Source organism: Plectropomus leopardus, chromosome 13 (assembly GCF_008729295.1).
Source record: "Plectropomus leopardus isolate mb chromosome 13, YSFRI_Pleo_2.0, whole genome shotgun sequence".
NCBI lineage: Eukaryota > Metazoa > Chordata > Actinopteri > Perciformes > Serranidae > Plectropomus > Plectropomus leopardus.
The window spans coordinates 27,470,540-27,488,437 of record NC_056475.1 but is presented as its reverse complement, the minus strand read 5'-3'; the positions used below and the strand labels follow the sequence as shown (position 1 = coordinate 27,488,437).

Sequence of the window (17,898 nt, the reverse complement as noted above, 5' to 3'; positions counted from 1 at the left end):
ATCTCCTTATTCTTTGTCTTTCTACCAGTCCACACTGGTCCATGCTACATGGTCTACATGGTCCATGCTGGACTTCTGGACTCCAGTCTGCTACCTCTGGTTCACACACTTGACCGAGCAAACTTGATCTACGAATAGTAAGGGCCATTTTTACTTTCTTTTAAGTCTGTGTTGTGGTTTTGGTTGGCTGTCGTGCCGACCGATCTGTTTGATTATTGATCGTGTCCGCCGTGTCATGACTATCCATTTCTCATGTCTGTAACTATGCCTTATCTCTGGTTTTACCTCTCTATCTCTCTGTCTATCTCTATTCCTCATCCGTTTTTATCTGTATATAACTGCCGTGCCCTGACTATCTCTCCATATCTTCTCTATCTGCTGTGAGATTTAAGTGTCATTCACATTTTGCCATCTTAGAATTAGAGTTTCTCTCTGCTTTCTGAGCAGTTTTTGGGATATTGAGCTTCAAAGTTTTGCATTCCAAATAGAAAAAATTATACAAACCTTTTTTTCTTTTCTCAATAAAAAATCTCCAAATACATATTGCATATACATATACATATACACACATACATATTTTACGAAACACCTAACATTGTGTTAATAAGATATAATAGAATAAGAACAATACTTTTGACAAAAATGGTCGGATAGAACCTCATAATGCTTAGGTGGCGATTTTTGTTGTGTTTGGGTGGTTTGATTATCTGTCACGACCGCCCTGCCATGACTATCTGTTGTCTATCAACTTGGATCTATTAGTTCAGATACAATATTGTCAATATTGAATATTGTACTCTGTTGTTATTATTTATTACACACATACACACCCGCACACATGCACACAAAGGACCTACAGACATGCATTAGTTCTAGAGAGATGTCAGACTGATGGAGCTGAAACATAGTCAGAGTTCCAAGCAATTAAAGCTTTAGTGCCTTGCTCAAAGGCACCATCCTCCAGTTTCCATGTCAAGTCCCTGCAGACTGAACTATCACCGCCGAGCAAGATCTACAAAAAGTAAGTCCCATTTTTATTTTTCATGTTGGTGTTGTGTTTTTCTCTCTATCTCTGGCTCATCTCTCTTGCCTCTCACAAAACATATAGAGTGTTTTTATTTTCTTGAAATCTGTCATGTGTTTTTGGTTGGTCGCCATGCTGACTTATCTTTTGGAATGATCTTGTATGGCTGCCATGCCATAACTGTCTGTTATGCTTCTATATTTTTTTATAGCTTGAATCAATTTTGATACAACAGGAGTCGCCTCCTTAGAGCGTGTAGGCTGTGTCCTCCGAAGGATACAGACCCTGAATTGGGACACAGCTCAGGTCTGTCATAAATTTCTCAGTGTCTGTCTTATAAATGATTTGGCCTTGCCTTTTCCAAAATGAACTCTCATTATTTCGTCATCATTGAACCCTTCAGTACCTTAGCAGATTTTAAAAACATTAGAAGAGGGTGACACGCAGTTTAACAAGACATATAGAAAAGAAAAAATAAAAGTAAAAAAATATATATATTGAACTTTTTTCTGTATCACCATTTTAAATACAGAATTAAGAGAATAAAAATCTATTTTCTGGAAAAAAAAATAAGATTAATAAACTAATGAAGATTATTAGATTTTCAGATTACCCCCCCCCCATTTTATTTTTTCAACCGCAGTTTAAGTGACTCTTCTTGCAGGGTGCTCATTATATGTTTTCAGTTTCTTTTTTTGTTAAAAGTTTTTGTTGTTTCTGAGGTTTTAAAGGCATCCTTACGCAGCACAAGAAAACTGATCCCAGTCGAGGGGTTAAAGAGTTCATTTCAGTGCTCTCCCCTTTTTATTATATTTTTTACTTTTTTCTTCCTGCAAAAAATACACCTCTAACAGAAAAGCAACAAGATGTGTAGAAAAGAAACGGCGCCACCCACTGGACCACAATGTGTAGAGCACACAGCTCAGTCGCAGTTATTCCACTCAGTGGTTTGCTTGCTTTCAGTGACTCATCTTAGAACTGTAATTCTTCTTCACCACTAAAGATAGCAGATGGGAGAAAAAATGATTATGAAATATGTGATTTGGGGGAAGTGGAAAGTGCACACACGGTGATGACTGAAGAATTTTTCCCCAGATGCTGAATGGGCAAAACACAATACTTCAGCCCAGGTGATCAAAACTTGCAGTGGTTGTTGCAGTAAGGACAATGTGGATTATTAAATTAGGATTTATTTATTATTTCTCATGTGTAAATTTTATAAATATTTGTGTCAGTAATTTATTACCTGAAAAGCACATATCTATGTATACATTGTCAGTCTGATCAAATTTATAGGCCTAACCTGAAGACGCTGTAGGCAAGGCAAAGCAGCTTTACTTGTGTACATTTCATAAATGGCAATTTAAAGGGGTTTACAGCGCAATAAAATATAAAACATTTTAAAGGATAGAGACCTACAGTGAAATTACAAAGAGAAAGATGTAAAAGGCAACATTAATTACAAAATGATTCAATTAAAAAATCACCATTAAAAAATGCAAAAGTGCAAGGACAAAAAGATTATTTTAAGTGTTTAAAATCAAGTTTAAAAATATTTTTGCAGTCATTAGCGGGTGGAGTTGGCAGAGTAAAAAAGGAATGTTTTAGCTTTAACATATTTAATGCACAGTATTTCAAAAGACGTCTACGTGAAGGAAAGTTGGATCTTTATCCCTGAAGCTTCTCCTGACTGTAATTTCTTCATCCAATTTGGACCCCTGATTGTAGATTAAATTAATGTGTGGTGTTAATGTGCTCTGCATGTTAATTATCCATTGGGGAAAAATTAAACGAGAAAAAAACCCAGAGAAGAACCTCACCACCATGAGCTAAATGGAGTGCTTCAAAAGTTCCTGCGGCTAAATGGCAACAGAACAGAGGTTTTGCTAAATGGTCCACACTGTGTGACTGAAGTGCTTAAATACCAACTGGGTACCACTCTGCAAGAAAAGTCATATTTGACGCAAAGCTGACATTTGAATGAGGCCAAGAAAGTTATTCAAGCTTGTTTTCTGTCATTATAACCATCTCAGAAACAAAATATTTTCTGTCTTCAGTGATATGGCGAAGGTCCCTAATCCATGGTACTATTTTTTTGAGATCTTACTATAGCCATAGTCAGAAGCATCTTTCACATCTCCAGCTGGTTCAAAATTTTTAATGAGCATTAATCCTTTGAAACTTCTGCAAATTGGTTTTATTTCTTTAAAAAACATAGAGAACAAAGAAACAAACAAAAAATGACCCAAAAAGTGCTGAAATAGTATATATTTTCTTTTATTCTTTTTTCTCTTATTTATTTTTAAATATAAAATTATGACAATTATAAATCGGGACATTTTCCCTTTTTTTTGGTGTGATGATTATATGATAATTCTCCCTCTTTTGAAACTATTTTGTGCTCAAATTTATTGTTACATTTTACTTTTTTTTTTTTTTTGCAATTTGTGGGACATATCTAGTCAAGTTGGTTATTGCCTTACCCCCACCATGTTATCAAAAAAAAACAAAAAAAAAAACCAATCTGCTCAGTCTTCAATGGGCCAAATAGCTTGTGAGAGACACCAGGTTCCCACGGGTTAACAAAAAGGAGCATTATTATACCTGCCTTATACCTGCTCTGCATCAATGCAATAAATAAAAAAATGTAGCTATTACTCACTATACTTGATCTACACATCTACGCATGCATACAAGAAAGAACAACTGAAGTAAGACATCACTCATTTTAAGAATTTACATTTTTATTCTTATGGCTTAGAATTATTTTTTTATTTGTGAGATTTAATAACTGAACTGTCCAAACCAAGATATGAGAGACCAAAGGGTGTGATGTCACAATGACGTACCATAAAAGCTGCTCCACTGACAGAAAAAAAGAACGGTGATGAATATTTCAGTGCTACTATATCCCAGTGAGTTTTTTTATTATGGTGATGCTTTCAAACTCTGACTCACAGAAAACCATCTGCAGGCAGCTGCAGGAGTCTGTCACCCGGTTCTGTCTGCAGCCGTACGTCAGCGTGACATCACAGATTTGGTTTGCATGAAGGAGACAGTGCCAAATGTTCACTGATACAAATGGGGCTGTTCTCAGTCTCATTAAATATCACATTCCAAAGCTGACATTCAGTGGTATTTCCCTGCAAAGGCTAGAAACTTTCTCAGGATTTCATTAGAGTGACCCAGCAAGCACCATGTGCAGCCAAGTTTCCAGAAGAAAGTGTTGGCATTGTATGTTGCAAACCACAAATACCCAAAATTTACACGTTTCGTACCTATCTCGACATTTCCTAAGTTTTCAAAATATATACACTGACTTTGTCATCGGAATGTGGAGGGGATGATGGATGGTGTGTCACCAGGTGAGGGGGGGTGCCTCCCAAGCTGATCACCATTCAGGACCAACAATCACAAATCATTTCTGTGTTTCCAGCTACTTATCAGGCATCAAAATTGGGTTTTACTAGCAGCCTAGATTTTTATTTAATCTGTAGCTGTTTTTCCAGTGGTTTTTAGACCCAAAACATGGGTATTTTTAATGACCAGTTGCTATTTTTCCTGTAACTTTTTAGGATTTTTTTCAGCCCTAATTGCAACTGTTTATCATGAACCTGTCACTGTTTTTCCAGTGGCTTTTCAGCATGTCAGTTGTGGATGTTTTTTGGGATCCTGTTGCTGGTTTCAGTGGCTTTTCAGCTTGAAATTGTGGATGATTTTTAGGAATCTGTCGCTGTTTTTCCTGATGCGTTTTAGCACCCAAATGCGAGTGCATGTTTAGGAATCTGTCGCTGTTTTCCCAGCAGCTTTTCAGCCGTAATTGTGGTTGTTTTTTATGAACTTGTGACTGTTTTTCCAGTGGCTTTTCAGCATGCAATTGTGCCTAATATTTAGGAACCCGTCGCTGTATTTCCTGCTGCTAGCAACCAGTCCCTATATTTTCTGGGACTTTTAACCTCAAAAGGTGGGTGTTTTTCAGCAGAGATAGTGGCACGAAAAGTGGTTTTCTTTACACTGAGACATTACTGTTTTTCTAGCAGAGATTGTGCCCCTAAAATCAGGTATTTTAAGCCAAGAAAACAATCTTTTCCTAATCACAACCAAGTGGTTTATGTGCCTAATCCTTACTACATGTTAACATGTTGTTGAAACATAAACTTTCAACATATTATCTAAGTAATAACACCCATGTGTAACATATCTTTGATTTGCAGATATGTACAATGCCAACATTTTTTTCCGGCAAATGGGTTGCCATCTGACAGTTTCTCAAATTAGCTTTTTTGGCCAAGTTTGTGTGCACATATAAGGATTTTCACTCAGTTATAGGTACATCATTTCTTTTATATAAACATACCTATCCGTGAGATCAGCAAATTTTTACCATACCAATACTTCAACATCATCAATGTCACCATCTCAAAATTAAACCTTAGTCCCTTGTCACCTGTGCAAAAAAAGATTCACAGGTTTCTTCCTGATTAATTATTCAACACCTTCGTTTTGTGGGCACTTCATCATGAAATCCAAAATTTATGCACATCTGTCACAATTTCTTATTTTTTTTTACATTTTTGACAAAACATCAACTTGACCACAAGAAGCAAAGCAGCAGGTGAAAATATAAAAGTATTATTCGATATCTTTCTTTTCACTAAAACCTAAGTTCCAACATAGACAGACAGATGGGCACACACCACCAGAGCCATTAAAAGACAGTTTAGTCTTTGACTTTCTACTGTAAGATTTAGACAGACGCTTTAACAACAAGCATCAGACAGACTCAGCAGATAAGCAACAGCCAGGTCAACACAAAGTACAAGGGTTCACTGCAACAGTGATGCATGAGATAAATATAGAAGTCCTCATGGCCGAAATCCCATAACAAATCTGGCAAATGTTGGGGATAAGTCAAAACTTCTTGCAAAAGCATGCAATTATATTTTGGCAAAATAAGAATGTCTTTTGGCAAAAAAAAAAAAAAAAAGGTTCTGCTGGTTGAACAATAGCTCTTTGCTGGTTGGGAGCAGCTTTGCAATGTAGGAGCATCTTTAACATGCCGATCTTCAAGACAGGACTGAGAGAGATGTCTTCTACATCCAACTCTTACACATGGGTCACTTGGTTTTGTGTGGGAAAACAGCAGGAAGGCTTAAAAGCATTCCAGTCCCTTCTTTTGAGTCATTGTGGGGGAATCGGACTGTGTCCAGGGCTCAGCTGGATGACATGGGAGGAGGAAGAGGAGGGACTGGATGTATTGTACATATGCATCCACACACACGCACTCACACCAGGCCCTCTCAATTTCCATGTCCTTGTCTCCATCGTGTCCTCTTGTCCTACATCACGTTTTCAAACAGCTGCATGGATCTCATCATCATCTCATCCTGGGCAGAGAGGAAACAAATAATCAGGGCAGAATAATGCAATTAACTGGCAATGTGCTTAAGCCCTGTTTATAGTAATGTATGTGCTGTACAGGCTGCAAGAGAACAGCAGCTTCCACATACAGTATAACATCATTTCTTTGCACATTAAACAGGACGTCAATTTCAAGTGTTTAGACACTATGGAGGACGTGTTGATGTTTGAACAAGTTTTTATTCTTTGTGGCGTTTAATAGTTTGCACACTTGTGTTATGTGTACTCCATGCACTGTTTGAATTCTGTCATTGTGAACCTCTATCTATCTATCTATCTATCTACATATACTATATATACAGTAAAGAATAATACAATTACATTTACAATTTTAAACATTTGTTTTCATTTTTTTGTACTTTTTTTGAGTATATTATTTACATAAGTATTGTACTTTGCTACATTGAACAATTAAAACAGTCATCAGTCAAAAAAAGTCAGATCAAAAAGTCATAATAAATGTGCGAATAATGGAGAAGATGAAAGGGGCCAAATCAGCAGCTGCAGTGGAAAAGAAGTGGAGGGTGTGTCTGCAGCTGCAGGTCACATCTCATTCTACACTCACATTCCTTATGTGAGTAACTGTGGGTAAATGTATGTGTTTAACACCTGTCATATTCGTTTCCGGCTTTAACACTTAAAAGTTGACAGCATATGTTTAACTGTTTCTATATATAAATTACTATTATTACACATAAAAGTAAACAGCTCAGATGTAGGATAATACGTACCTCCTGGCAGGCTACAATAAACTCCTCTAAAGTCACCACTCCATCTTTGTTTTTATCCATTTTCTGCAGGGAAAAAGTGATTAATAAATAAGTAACAAATAGAAACAAATGTTTGATAAATATGTTGTGCTCATCTTACATACAGAAACTTTTCATACTAGTCCACAGGACACAATATTGAGAGTAACAGTTTAAAAAAATATATTTAAAAACAGATACTGACTACAAAGTTGCCATATGTACCTCAGTAACTGGGGTTGCTAGTTTTCCTCATTGAAAACTTGTAGGCTAGACCAATGGTCACTGTAAAATGTTAATTCTCTAGAATTAGAAGCTTACCTGAAAAAAGGCGTCCACGTGCTGCTGTGGGACGTCGCCTGTTAGTGCAGGGTAGGTGTACTTGCCCATCATGTCATAAATGGCTCTCACAATCTCAGTCATCTCCTGAAAGAAGGGAAATTTGAGGTGAAACATTGACTTTAGATGACACACTAAACACTCTCATCTCTACTTGTCATATTTTGACGCTTTGGCAGAAGCCCACAGTGTTTACACAGAGACAGCAGTGTCTCACCTCTCTGTTTATGTAGCCGTCTCTGTTAATGTCATAAAGGTGAAACGTCCACTCGAGCTTTTCTGTCAGTGTTCCTCGCAGCAGTATGGACAAACCCATTACAAAGTCCTGACAATATCGAAACACAAGTTAGATTCTGAAAGCATCGCAGCACATGGAAGGAAAGACAGGAGTAACATTTTACACTAATAATGGTAAAAAATTAACTGACCTTAAACTTAATAGAGCCATTGTTTGCGGTGTCAAATGCATTGAAAAGATAATGCGCGTACATACTCGCATCTGCAACACAAAACAATGAAAGTGTAAGGTCTCCTGTTTCCAAAAAGCTTTACAGAAAAATGAAAGAGAGTTTGCGGCCGTACACTTTACCTCCATGAGGGAAGAACTGTGCATAAATGTGTTTAAATGTGTCCTCATTTACCACACCGCTTGGACATTCCTGTGGAAATAGAATGAATTTAAGTTACTCAGTTCATCAGAATTCACCTGAGTTTTGCATTCACCCTAATCGTCTTTGTGCATGGAGTATTTTTTGGCACAATCGCATTTTAGCATGTTAGCCAGCATTGTTAACTTGCTAACATACATTTTCTAACATAATTTTACTCTGACATAACTCAAATATTGTCTTGTAGGGTTAATTTTTTTTCTTTAAGAGAAAATGAACACTTCCTTGTAATTGATCTTAGTAAAGTGTTAAGTTTGGCATTCACTGGCTACATTTAAAGGTGTCCAAGACTTTTAGAAATGAACATCTATTACACAATGTCATGGTGTGATTATTGTTTTGTTTTAAGTGTGGAGGCATTATCTGTGCAGCACTGAGTCTGAGACAAATTTCCCCTACAGGGAAAATAAAGTCTATGGTGTTGTGTCGTGTCGTGTTGTGTCGTGTCGTGTCGTGTCGTGTCGTGTCGTGTCGTGTCGTGTCGTGTCGTGTCCTGTTGTATCGTATCGTATTGTATTGTATCGTATTGTATTGTATCATATTGTATTGTATCGTATCATATCTTTGCCAAAGGAGTTCACACAATGTTGTTGGAAAAATCATGCTCTGTGCTCATGCAGTTTAGGAGAATAAGATATTTTTTTCTGCTGTAATTAGGCTTTTTTACTGTGCATATTTTACCACATAACTTATTGGAATGTGATCTGCAAATTTTGCATTTTTTAAAAAAAAATTACTGTAATTAACACAAAGACAGAATATATATCATCATATATCAATCAAATTGATGTTCAATTAATTTAACTGTTTCACTCAGTTAGTTCGACTACAATGTGCTTCAAATTATTTTTGCATGTTAAAATCACTGCATTATAATTCCACTGAAAGCAGAAAAACAATTACGTCGAGTTAGAGCCCTGCTTAAGACCTGTCCTTTCTCTCTGTTTACATTTTTTAAATTATATTTACAACATTAAAATGATACACACGATGGGAGAATAGTTGTTTGCTGCAAGGAGAAGCCTGCACAGTGTATAAGAGATCCAAAAGTGTCCTCATCATGACTGTACATCAGCTTATATCCACGCAAAGTGTAAAAAGCATAACTGTGGCCTAACTCAAAGCACTGATGAATCTAAATGCAGCCTCATAGAGCTGCTAGCATGGCTCTAGGCTCTTAGTCTTGTTCAAATAACCAATTATAAACAGTCTGCATGGATAGACACCAATGGGAAATGTATGCTTGGAATGTAAAAGTTTGAAGTATCTAGAATCTAGTATCTAGAATGTTTTCTGCTCTGTAACAACCAATACTGATAAAATCATTAAGTGTCTGATTACATTCTTGAAACCCCGATAAAGGATCTGCAGCTCCTGTTTGGTGAAGTTAGTCTGGGCTTCTAACTGGTCAAGACCCTCTGGCCTGTGACACACCATCGTCATCTCGAGCTCATCATCTGTTTTATCTTCAGGGAGGAGAACAAAAGAGAGATGGAAAGAAACATGTTTATTACATAGAATCATGTCAAGACTTCTACAACCCCTGTCTGACATATGCTCTTCCCTTCCCATGCTCTTTAGAAATGTGAAAACTGTAATACACAGGGAAAGAGACTAGTCAGCGAAGCATGAGAGTGTTATGTCGACAAGAAACATATCAAAAATCTGATTAGACTGCAGAAATGAGCGCTCACGGGGGGAAGCAGCGGAAAAATAAGACAGAGAAAGGATCATAGAAATAAAAAGAGAAAAAGAGATGGATCTGAGAGGAACTACGTGTCCTTGACAAATAGATTTCCCCTTAGGACTTGAGACTTTTTTATTAATGGCAACATGGTGCTTGATATCGGGTGCTGTGGAGATGGATAGTGGTTAATGATGTGAAGAGTTCTGGTTCTGGCTCTGGGCAAGTGCTGCCAATACCTCATTACTAAGACTGTCTCCAGCTACAGGGCAACACTAACAACCCGACATCTGGCAGTATAGACATAATCCACACAGCAATGAACTCTCAAACATGAGCAAACATCCAAGAGAAAACAGCCACATATAGATCTCTCTGGGAGCCTTTATTGCATTCACTGCAGCAGCAGGCACATAGAAAAATGTTGAAGAAATGAAACCTAAAGTATATTATATTAGCGTGGCAGGACAGCATATTTACACTGTGATTTTTGTAACTTGGTCACTTTTATATCCCATCTGGTCCCTGTTATACAAGCAATATATTTTGATTTTATGGAGACCAAGTGATACTATATGCTACGGATGAATTATTTCAACACACAGCTCATTAAATCCTGCCAAATTTCACAATGAGTGCAACCAAATTAATGCTCTTGACAAACATATATGCACCCACAAACAAGCTTTATAGCTGTGTCAGCATTATTGGCTCACTCAGCCTTTAAGAAAAGGAGATTAAAATTAATATGATATGCCTGCTTTTTTGGATGGCGGCCATGACTCATTCATTTCAGCCCATTCAGCAGCAGTGTGAAGATTAATCCTCGCTGCTGAAACTGTATCTAGTATCATGCATCATCGGCCAGAGGCGATCTTAATTTGAATTTTATATCCAATATCCAGTTGGTCCTCTGCTTTTTAGCCATTCCCAGAGGCAGACTGCATGCAGGGATAAGTGCTGAAAGTAACCTCTAATTAGTCGCATTTGTGTCTTTGTACAAAAATAATTGCTTCTGCTTTAATCTTTGAATTAATCTTCATTTGGATCCTGTTTTTTATTTGTTAGATTTCAGTTTCAGTCTAGCGAAAACCATCTTCAAAATCTGTGTTAATTGAGATCGAATGCAATTTACAATATTTTAGTCACATAACCTGCAGTTTCCATATTCTGTTTTTTACTTTTATAGTGTTAAAGTGAAGGATGTTCATTTTACAAGTGTTCAGAGTTCCAAATAAACAAAAATGTAATTACATGTGGGCTAATCTCTGTGAGGAAAAACCTCAGGTTTTTCCACTGCTCCAAATATTTCGTTTCCCACAGTTGTTATCTACTCTGGCTACAGTATGACATCATAGTGTGCTGGATTTCTTCATACGGTCATTTGCTCCAGGTATGCTGCTGCAAGCATTAACATTACGTAGCTGATACTGCTACTTGTAGCTACATGCTAAATTCAGGGAAACATATAGTTTATGTTGCAGATGTTGTAAAATTCTCCCCAGTTTGGGGATCATATTCCTGCTGGAACATGTCCGGTTGTGTTTAGACAGCTTTATTTGTAGTTTTTAAATGGAAGAAAGTGCTACTATTCTCTGTTACAGTTATTCCCTGGCTACATGTTCACTGCTAATGAACAGTTGCTCTATTTCCATGGTAGGAAATTACCTGGATCTTCCTTATTATGGTGTCTATAGATCCTGCACACTAGAGATTTAAGACGGCTGAGCGCAGCTGACTGCAGCCTTGTGATGGTCTTCCGCTCGCCAAATGGCTAATTTCTGGTTTAGGACATTGCTTAATTCAGTGGGGATAAAATGATCTAATCTCGCAGCTCTTCTAGACTTTTAATATGTTATTGGACTCAATATATCAAATTCTAAGAGTGGAATCATTTCGTTGGAGTTTGACACTCAGAAAAATGTATCCACAAGGAGAGTCTATGGGAAAAAGTTCTTTTGGACCCCATCATATAACTGACCCTGACTGTGTAATTCAACTTTTGGTCACTACATAAAACTGGCTTCAAAGCCTGGCTCCGTTTCTGGGAACTGTGGCTGCAAGCACACTGCTACATGTAGCTACATGCCAATGTCAAGGAAACATGTAATTTTGGTTGCAGATGTTATAAATTTCTCCTCAATTTTGGATCAAAGTCCTGTTGAAACATGTCCTGATGTGTTATGAAGATTTTATTGGTGATTTTTCACAGTAAAAAGTGCCAATATTCTTTGTGAAAGTCATTCCCTGGCTGCAATGATGGTGCAGAGACCTGGAAGCAATGACCAATCAGAGCAGTCTGGGGTTTCTTGGTAGGGGGTCTTAAAGAGACAGGCACTAAAACCTAGCATTTCAGACAAAGGGTGCATACAGGTGTTCCAGAGCAGACAGGACAATTGACTATTTTTGTACCACTGAAACATGTTCTAGTAGAAAACCTAAACACAAGTGTCAACCAGAAAATGAGCATAAATAGGTCCCCTCTTGCTTTATGCTAATTTAGAAATGACAAGAAATAATAAAATATGAGTTTGAATGAGATCTTCTACATGCCCTGAAAACTAGAATCACCTAGAAAGATACTGTGCCAACTAGTTTAAGCAATTTTGTGTAAAATTAGCATACTCTGAAAAGACACTTCAGCACAAATCAGCTGCTTCAAGGTCCTGTTTCCTCCAGGTTTTAGTGAATGCTGAAATAGTGAGGAATAAGAAACTTTATATAATATATAATTTATATAATAAATTATGTAATGTAGTTCTCGGCTGAACATACAGTATTTTGGTATGTATTGGTTTCTCTCGATCTTCCCTCCATCTGCCTTTCAGCTCCTGTTGCAATCTCCCTGACTCTTGTTGTCATGGGGATAGACAGGAAGGATAATGTGAACAGTGGTGCGTATACCGGATCATTATTTGTACATGTATCTATCCTGTGAGAAATGGGAAATGGAAAAAAAAGATGAAGGTGGCAGAGTTAGGACACATGGTGAGAGGAAGAGAACACATGGCGGCATAAGATCACACAATATGTTTAGAGGACATAAAAAAGAGTGGGATTTCATGAAAGACAAACTATTGGTCTTGAATCTACTCTTACAAGATTTAGGCACAGGAATGCTGCAGACACGGAACATCCCCAGTGTTGATGCCTATAGGCAATGCAGGAGTCCTAATTTAAATGCTGCAGCAGCTGCACATGCACATGCTCATCAGCATGCACTGGGGTGAACATGTCACATGATGAAGTAATGAAGATAATTATAGGAGTGTGTCAGATGGTGACTTTCTAGAAAAACCACAGCTCTGTCAACTGTTGGAACAGCTTCAAGCCAGCGCTGTTTACACACACAAACAATTAGAGTGAGTGCTTGTTCAGGTGCTGCAGGTCCAACACAACTGGAGCTGTGATTGTACACAACAGGTTGGATTCAGTGTGCATATCTAGTATGCATTGCGGTGGTGTAGCCCGAGTGTTAACAAAGCCAAAGCGTTTCACCACAAAGCATCTAGCATTTTCTAACTGCCTTTAAGTATTTGTTTTTTGCCTGACTTTAAAGCTACAGTTGCTAACTTTTTTAACAAATAACTTTCTATCATATTTGCTGAAATTGTGTCACCATATTTTGACAGTAGTGCATGAGACAGATTTGTGACAAAAATCAGGTTTCTCCTCCCCAATCATTGTGCTTGACAGTTGCAAGAATCAAACACACCTGAACGAAAACAACCAGTCAGAGCTGAGGAGTCCCTAACGCATCTGTCGTTCATGCCAACCATTGCTTGTGAACTGTGGTCAAACGCAGCATCGATCAAAAATTAAACAAGATTCTGTTGCTGTGTTGCATATTTCTTGCCGAAAATGTTCTCAGAAACATAATGTAGTGTTTAGCTTTGAAATGAGAGCGTTTGCTCAGTCTTGTGGGAAGTGCTTGGTTTTTGCAGTTGGAGTAAGAAATAGGCAATGCATGAAACGTATTTTACTAACTAAAGAGTTAAAGAAATTGTTGGAAATTTTGGGACATATGCTTATCCATCCTCTTGCTGCATATAAGCATGCATATAACTTTAAAAAAAAATCACAAAATGAGAATATATGAATAACACAATTTTGACAAAAATGTTGATAGAACCTTATAATTCTTAGGTGACGATATTTAATATTGAAAGATTTGATACCATTTTAAGTTACTGAAAAGCCTGTTTTTTCCCATTTAGACTATTTGACTATTTGACTATTTGTTGTTTTTCACTGAAAGTGACTTTCACAAAAAAGGTGTCTGTACTATGTGTGATGCAACAAAAATATTTGTCTTAACAAAATTTAAGGTGAGGTGATTACAGTAGTGCTAAATCTAGTAGTTTGTGATTATTGCTATAATATCGGAAATTGCAAATATTTCAGCATGAGTAGTCTTGACGAACAGTTTTCATATTGTTCCATGCCTTCCATGCAGTGACTTTCATCTGGGCTTGTGCTTTGTTTCCAGGCAAACCAGATACATTAGCTGTATTATTATATTGTATTTATTTATTATATATGTATTTATATATTATTTATTACCATACTGGTGACATATAGAATGGCAGGTACTGGTGGCCGGTGACACAGACAGCAATTCCTCTAGACATAAATAATATCAGGCATTTTTTTTTTTTTTTTTTTTTAAACAGATTTTGGTGGCTTTTTCACATATACAGCACATTTACTGTGTTTTCTTTTGGTACAGTATCGCACTGTGTATTCTTAGCTTTCTGACTCTGTCTTATTTTTATTTATATACTTCGTTGGCCTACCTCTCTGCCCTGTTTCTTGTGCTGCTGAGATACTTATTTTCCCTCCGGGGAATCAATCTCAAGTATCTTGTCTCATCTTATCTCATAAACCTAAGACAAACTTTAATGGAGCCCAAAAAAAAAACTAGGATGACCTCTGTTCTTTTTGTCCCCATTTCATTCAAAGGCTTTTATCAGAACAAGGACACATGACTCCATCTCTTAAGGGTAAAAACAAACAGCGAGCACCACCTTCAACTTGTGGGTCGCTGTCTACTGTCAGAGAGTAATCGCTTTGTTTGCCGGCTTATCTATTTTATCTGTTCCACGCTGCTATAAATTCATCATTCATCCGGGCTGAGGATCGTTCTCACTCTCCTCTTATGCCCCTACAACCCAGTCTCCATGACAACGAGGATCTCAAGCATAAGGCCAGGAGGAGGTATGATATGTGAGCTGCATGTTAAATCATATGCTCTCCCGTGGACCCTCTCCCTCCTGCTCTTTCACTCCCTAACACATTCATAGCCACAAAACACACGGAGTAGTCACGGAGTCAGGGGCAGTGATTTGGTTCCCGCATTATCTTCAAGGACATCCAAATTCACTGCGTAGTGTAATCTCTCTATCAATTTTGAACCTAACACCTCTTATCGCCTCATCTCTCACAATTCTGTTTCCACTTACTTGACTTTCTAAATCTTTATCCTCTATTTTTCCACTGTCTTGTATGTAAAATTGCATCAGCGTTATTGGTTTATACACTTCTTTCCCATGTCATTTGGTTGCATGTATGGCAATCTCTTACAATTCTGCTGCCACTTTTTTGACTTTCTAAATTCTATTTTTTTAAAAAAAGAAGCTATTCTTATTCCCTGATTTTCCATAATCCTGTATCTAAAAATTGCATCATTGTTATTGGTTAATGTACTTGTCTTCTAGGTCATTTTGTTACATGTAGGTAACGCTCTCGCTCTCTCTCTCTCACAGGTCTTCTGTCACTTCTTTGACTTTTGAAATTTTTATTTTGAAAAATAGCCATTCTTACTCGCTGTTTTTCCATAGTCTTGTATATGAAAACTGCATCAACTCTATTGGTTAATGTACTTGTCTCCTAGATCATTTTGTTACATATTGGTAACACTGATTCTCATAGTTCTGCTACTTCTTTGACTTTCTAACTTTTCACTTTAAAAATAGCTATTCTTTTTCTCTGTTTTTCCCATCTTGTATTGAAAAATTACATCAATGCTATTGGTCAATGTACTTGTCTCCTATGTGATTTGGTTACATGCAAGTAATGTTTGGTAAATGCATTAGCCGCTCTATTTTTGCAGTTTTTTGTCTGACTCCTTTCTTTAATAATTTATAGTCACTCCACAGAAATATGTCAAACATATGGATGTTATTGTTGTGTTGTGTGATTGCACATACATGCAACATGTAGAAAGCAACACAAAACACATACTATGAATTAAAAATAATGATCTGAATGCTTTTCTCCTGTGTTGTTTTTCTCTGCTCACTCTCAGTTTAGCCTTCTGTTACTCTTTTGTCATCTCTCCGTCTTTTCCTCTCTAATGTTGACGTACCTCTGGATGGTCTTCTCTGCTTGGTTTGCATGGTCAAAGTGCCCACCACTGCACCCATGTTGTCGCCGTGGTTACCAGCCTGGTCAAACAACCCACAGTGATAGTCCTCTATTTAGTTCTCGATTTTTGTCAGCCTCCACGTCTCTGAATCTTAAAGGGGTTTTGCTCCTGTTGATTCCTCTCTCTGGTTCCAGATAGAGCCCCTTCTTTGAGCTGATTCTCTTGGATTTCTGATTCCTCTCTCCAAACACACACACACTCACACACATGCAAGCTGCTGCCTTTCTGCGCCACTCCCTCCGTTCTGTGCCGGATTCTACTCATCTGTCAGCCTTTCCCCCCCTATTTCTAGCTCCCTGCCTCCTCATGCCCTCATGTTGTTGTGGAGTGCTGGCAACCGATGCGGTGCTCAGTAATAACACTACTGACAAGTGAACAGCAGGTGAAGGACATGCATTTCAAGCTGACAGATCTCTGGTCCCTGTAGCCATTACACTTAAGATCTTATCTATCCAATAACATTTTATCTCTTTATTCATTGCTTCTCATTTGTCTTCTCAGTTACCTAACGCATGCAGTACATGCACACACACACACACACACACACACACGGCTGGATGGTTAATGATGACTTTGATCCTATACCATTTTGAATCAGTGCTCTGCTCCCTGACGCATGGATGTATCATGATGAGGGTGCAGATACGTGTCAAGCGGAGAAGCTGAAGCATTTTTGTGTTTTTTCACAACAGTAAAAAGGTTAGACCTTATCGTCTCTTATTCTAATGCAGAGGGCAACAGAGATTTATTTTACTGCAGTACAAACAAGAACATTAGAGCGTTTAATGCTGTCAATTAATATTCATCGAGCAGCTTCAATTGAAGAAAATGAGACTGTGTGCACTGTGTGTATGTGTGTGTGTGTGTGTGTGTGTGTGTGTGTCCCTACAAGTGCTGAGCATTAAAAATCAATCAGGGCTGTTGGAAGCAATAGTGTTTATTATATTGTAAGTGCTATTGCTACTTAAGCAATGTCATGAAGCTAAAGATCCTATCCTATAGATCAATCCAATTGCCAGAGAAAATGTTGGCATTAAACTTTGGATATGCCACTGTCTCTGCTGTGAAAATAGTGACATGTCACTAAACACACCCACATTTGGAACTAAAAAGCAGAAAGAAAAACAGCTATCAGTTGCTAAAAACACCCACATTTGGGAACTGAAAAGCTGCTTGAAAAGCAGTTACAGTTTGCTAAAAAAAGACTGATGCTTCAGGGTTGAAAATCCACTGGGAAAACAGCAAAGACTGCCAAAAAAAAAATGTTAATAAGCTGAAAAGCAGCTGGAAAACAGCTACAGGTTGTTAAAAAAAATGCCCATGTTTGGAGGCTGAAAAGTGGCAAGAAAAACAGCTATAGGTCACTAAAAAAGACTTGTGTTTCAGGGCTGAAAAGCCACTGAAAAAACAGCAGAGACTGCTAAAAATAAAATGTCTTGGGACTGTAGGTTGCTAAAAATGCCCATGTTTGGGGCTGAAAAGTGGCAAGAAAAACAGTTACAGTTGCTAGAAAACAACCATGACCGTGGAGCTGAAAAGCTACAGGAAAAAAAGCAAGGTTGCTAAAAAATACCCATATCACCTGT

General features: G+C 37.6%; 1 protein-coding gene across 2 annotated transcripts in view; it reads right to left on the bottom strand.

Annotated features, from left to right (window-relative positions):
- Window positions 1–3,750: 3,750 nt before the first annotated feature.
- Window positions 3,751–17,898, bottom strand: part of kcnip1b (Kv channel interacting protein 1 b) — a 28,822-nt gene continuing 14,674 nt past the window's right edge. Inside the window, exons 1-8 of one of the 2 annotated variants that reach the window (XM_042499755.1) lie at window positions 16,253–16,720; window positions 9,543–9,667; window positions 8,123–8,192; window positions 7,962–8,032; window positions 7,751–7,858; window positions 7,516–7,620; window positions 7,177–7,239; window positions 3,751–6,411 (exon numbers count right to left, since the gene is read on the bottom strand). In XM_042499755.1, coding sequence (XP_042355689.1) covers window positions 6,364–6,411; window positions 7,177–7,239; window positions 7,516–7,620; window positions 7,751–7,858; window positions 7,962–8,032; window positions 8,123–8,192; window positions 9,543–9,667; window positions 16,253–16,310 — 648 coding nt within the window. In that variant the 5' untranslated portion in view covers window positions 16,311–16,720 and the 3' untranslated portion in view covers window positions 3,751–6,363. Of the gene's footprint in view, window positions 6,412–7,176; window positions 7,240–7,515; window positions 7,621–7,750; window positions 7,859–7,961; window positions 8,033–8,122; window positions 8,193–9,542; window positions 9,668–16,252; window positions 16,721–17,898 lie in introns of those variants that run through there. The other variant, XM_042499754.1, reaches the window with a different exon arrangement.